The sequence below is a fragment of the Triticum dicoccoides genome, chromosome 4A (genome assembly GCF_002162155.2).
Source record: "Triticum dicoccoides isolate Atlit2015 ecotype Zavitan chromosome 4A, WEW_v2.0, whole genome shotgun sequence".
NCBI lineage: Eukaryota > Viridiplantae > Streptophyta > Magnoliopsida > Poales > Poaceae > Triticum > Triticum dicoccoides.
In genome coordinates, this window is record NC_041386.1 from 685,800,756 (window position 1) to 685,803,396 (window position 2,641).

Here is a 2,641-nt window from a genome sequence, read left to right on the forward strand (position 1 = left end):
AGGGGGGCCACGCCCCGGAGACGCATGTCGCCTCTTCGGACATGCCACAACACCACCCCGCATGTATGAGGGCCCGGTACGACGCTCCGGTGGCATTGCTACCCCCAGGGCCCCCATCCCGCCTAATCCTTTAGCGTTTCACCACGAGATCTAGCCCTTTGACTTCCCACGGACGGGCTTTGACCAATGGACCTCTCCACCCGGTTGTGTCGGGTCGGCCCAGAGGGACACCGGGGATCAACATCCGGGCCAAACCCACAGCTAAATCCACTCCGTGTAGACCCGACGCGTCCGTTTCCCCCCTCCAAGTTCGGGCGGCGGCGCCGTCCGTGAGGGAGGCCACGCACCGGAGACGCGTACCGCCTCTTCGGACATGCCACAACACCACCCGGTTGTCAACACGTACTATATGTAAGTTAGTCAAATAATAATATTTAAGAAAACATAAAATATAGCTATGAAAAAAAAGAAAAAAATAACAAGCGGAGGGGGTGACTGGGAAGTGGATAAGGGAACTATGATAAAAAGATCGATGACGTGGTAAAAAAAGAAAAAAAAACTATGAAAAAAATATAGATATGAAAAAAAGAAAAAAAGGAAAAAAGGAAAAAAGAAAAAAAAGCTATGCCGACGGCAAAGCCGTCGGCATAGCTGCGGCATAGGGCAGATGGCCGGCGCGCTGCGGATCGATGATGTGGCATCTATGCCGGCGGCAGCCGTCGGCATAGGTGGTGGTCGGTGCGCCTCGGATCGATGACGTGGTAAGGGCATCTATGCCGACGGCCTCCCGCCTCGGCCGTCGGCATAGATCGGACGCCGTTAGCCGCACGGCACGGCGGGATCGCCGGGCCCGCAACTATGCCGACGCCCAAGATATGTCTACGGCCGCTGTAGGCGTAAGTTTGGGTAAGCCGACGGCCTTTCTGGGCCGACGGGGGCCGTCGGCATATGTCTGGATAGCCCGACGGCTTTATTACGCCGACGGCCTGGATATGGCTGTCGGCATAGGCCTGACAAGGCCGACGGTGGCCGTCGGCATAGATATGGCCGTCGGCATAGGGCCCTGTTCCGGTAGTGTCTCCTCCTACTTCGCCGCGCGCACCGCCGCCGACCTCCCCATGGAGCTCGGCCTGCCCACTGCCTTCGTGCTCATCCTCTACTGGATGGGCGGCCTCGACCCGCGCCCGACTTCCTTCCTGCTCTCCCTCCTCGTCGTCCTCTACAGCGTGCTCGTCGCCCAGAGCCTCGGCCTCGCCGTGGGAGCCGTGTTCATGGACGTCAAGCAGGGCACCACGCTCGCCTCCGTCATCACCATGGTCTTCCTCATCGCCGGCGGCTACTACGTGCAGCACATCCCGCCATTCATCGGATGGCTCAAGTGGCTCAACTACAGCTTCTACTGCTACCGCCTCCTCCTCGGCATCCAGTTCCGCGATGGCGGCGGCCTCTACAACTGCGGCGGCGGCGCGCTCTGCCCCGTTGCCGACTTCCCCGCCATCAAGGCCGTCGGGCTCAACAACCACTGGGTGGACGTCTGCGTCATGGCGCTCCTCCTCGTCGGCTACCGGGTCGTCGCCTACCTTGCCTTGGACCGCCTGCAGCCGAGGTGATTCATTCAACTGAAGCCCAAGCATCCGTCTGAGCCATGGAGGACGGATACATCCACCATGAGCTAGCTAGCTAGCTATAAGCCAAAACGGACTGATTGACCGGCCGAGCTAGCTGGTTAGCTGATTGCTCTTTTGCCGGCCGCTTCCCGGATCCATGGGTATATTGCGATCCAGACCTGAGTTCGAGACCGATCTTGATGAGAACGGAACAGAGGATTGTTAATGGCGATGAGTACTAATAAGTAGAGTAGTGCCGCTGCGACTGTCAGGCTGGACGAACAGAGCGCCGCCAATATACAGTATTGCTTAGCTGTGGTCATCTTAAACAAGAAAGAAACAGCCATGCACTCACCTTCGGCTGCGAAAAAAAGGTGGTGCTGGTGGTACCTTCATTCCATTTCCTTGCTTGGTACAACACCTGCTAGGTTGGTTGTAGGCATGTGAGACAAACAAACAATACATGAGCTCAAAGTAAATGCCACAACAAGAAATGAAATACTGTCATCTTGCCAAGCAATCTTCGTCGTCAATTTTAATGGTCGGTACCGGGTCTGAAGGATCAAAGACCTGCCCTTCTTTATGTGGTCGATGTAGTCCTCGCCTTCCGGCTGTGCATCAACCCCCGGGTGGATCTTCTCAGTGGCGCCATACAGCTGCCGCACCTCTCCCGCATCAATCTGAACGAATAAGAACTCACATCAGCTCATACATATATACATACATACTACATACACCTGTTAGTAGAAGTTGTAATATCTGAATTATCCTTCCTAAAATTGTGTGAGAAGAAATCAATTCAGTTGAGAAAATTGTCAGTAGAAGCACTAGACTAGATTCCAATGACCCATGTATATCAAGCAGCCACTTAGTACTAGCATACCTTCAGATGCAGAAACACCTAATTAAGATTTTAATTTCATGTGCTCTTTTTCAGATGCAAAACAGATAAAGGTTCAGAGTTCAAACATTTTCTACAACATGTAGCATTCCTTCAATACTGCTTATAAACCACTCATCCAATTTTATATCCC

The 2,641-nt window shown here is 53.8% G+C and overlaps 1 protein-coding gene across 1 annotated transcript; it reads left to right on the forward strand.

The window, feature by feature from the left end:
* The first annotated feature begins 667 nt into the window (after positions 1-667).
* LOC119284091 (ABC transporter G family member 14-like) lies at positions 668-1,613 on the forward strand. The gene is made up of 2 exons (XM_037563370.1): positions 668-738; positions 1,076-1,613. Exons 1-2 carry the CDS (start codon positions 668-670, stop codon positions 1,608-1,610), a joined length of 606 nt encoding a protein of 201 aa, XP_037419267.1. The 3' UTR covers positions 1,611-1,613.
* Positions 1,614-2,641: the final 1,028 nt, after the last annotated feature.

What these genes read in the sequence shown, in the direction of transcription:
- LOC119284091 (XM_037563370.1), top strand. Translation starts at nt 668, where the DNA reads ATGGCCGGCGCGCTGCGGATCGATGATGTGGCATCTATGCCGGCGGCA. An exon ending in GTCGGCATAGGTGGTGGTCG is followed by an intron (nt 739 to 1,075) that starts GTGCGCCTCGGA and finishes CTGTTCCGGTAG; the next exon opens with TGTCTCCTCCTACTTCGCCG.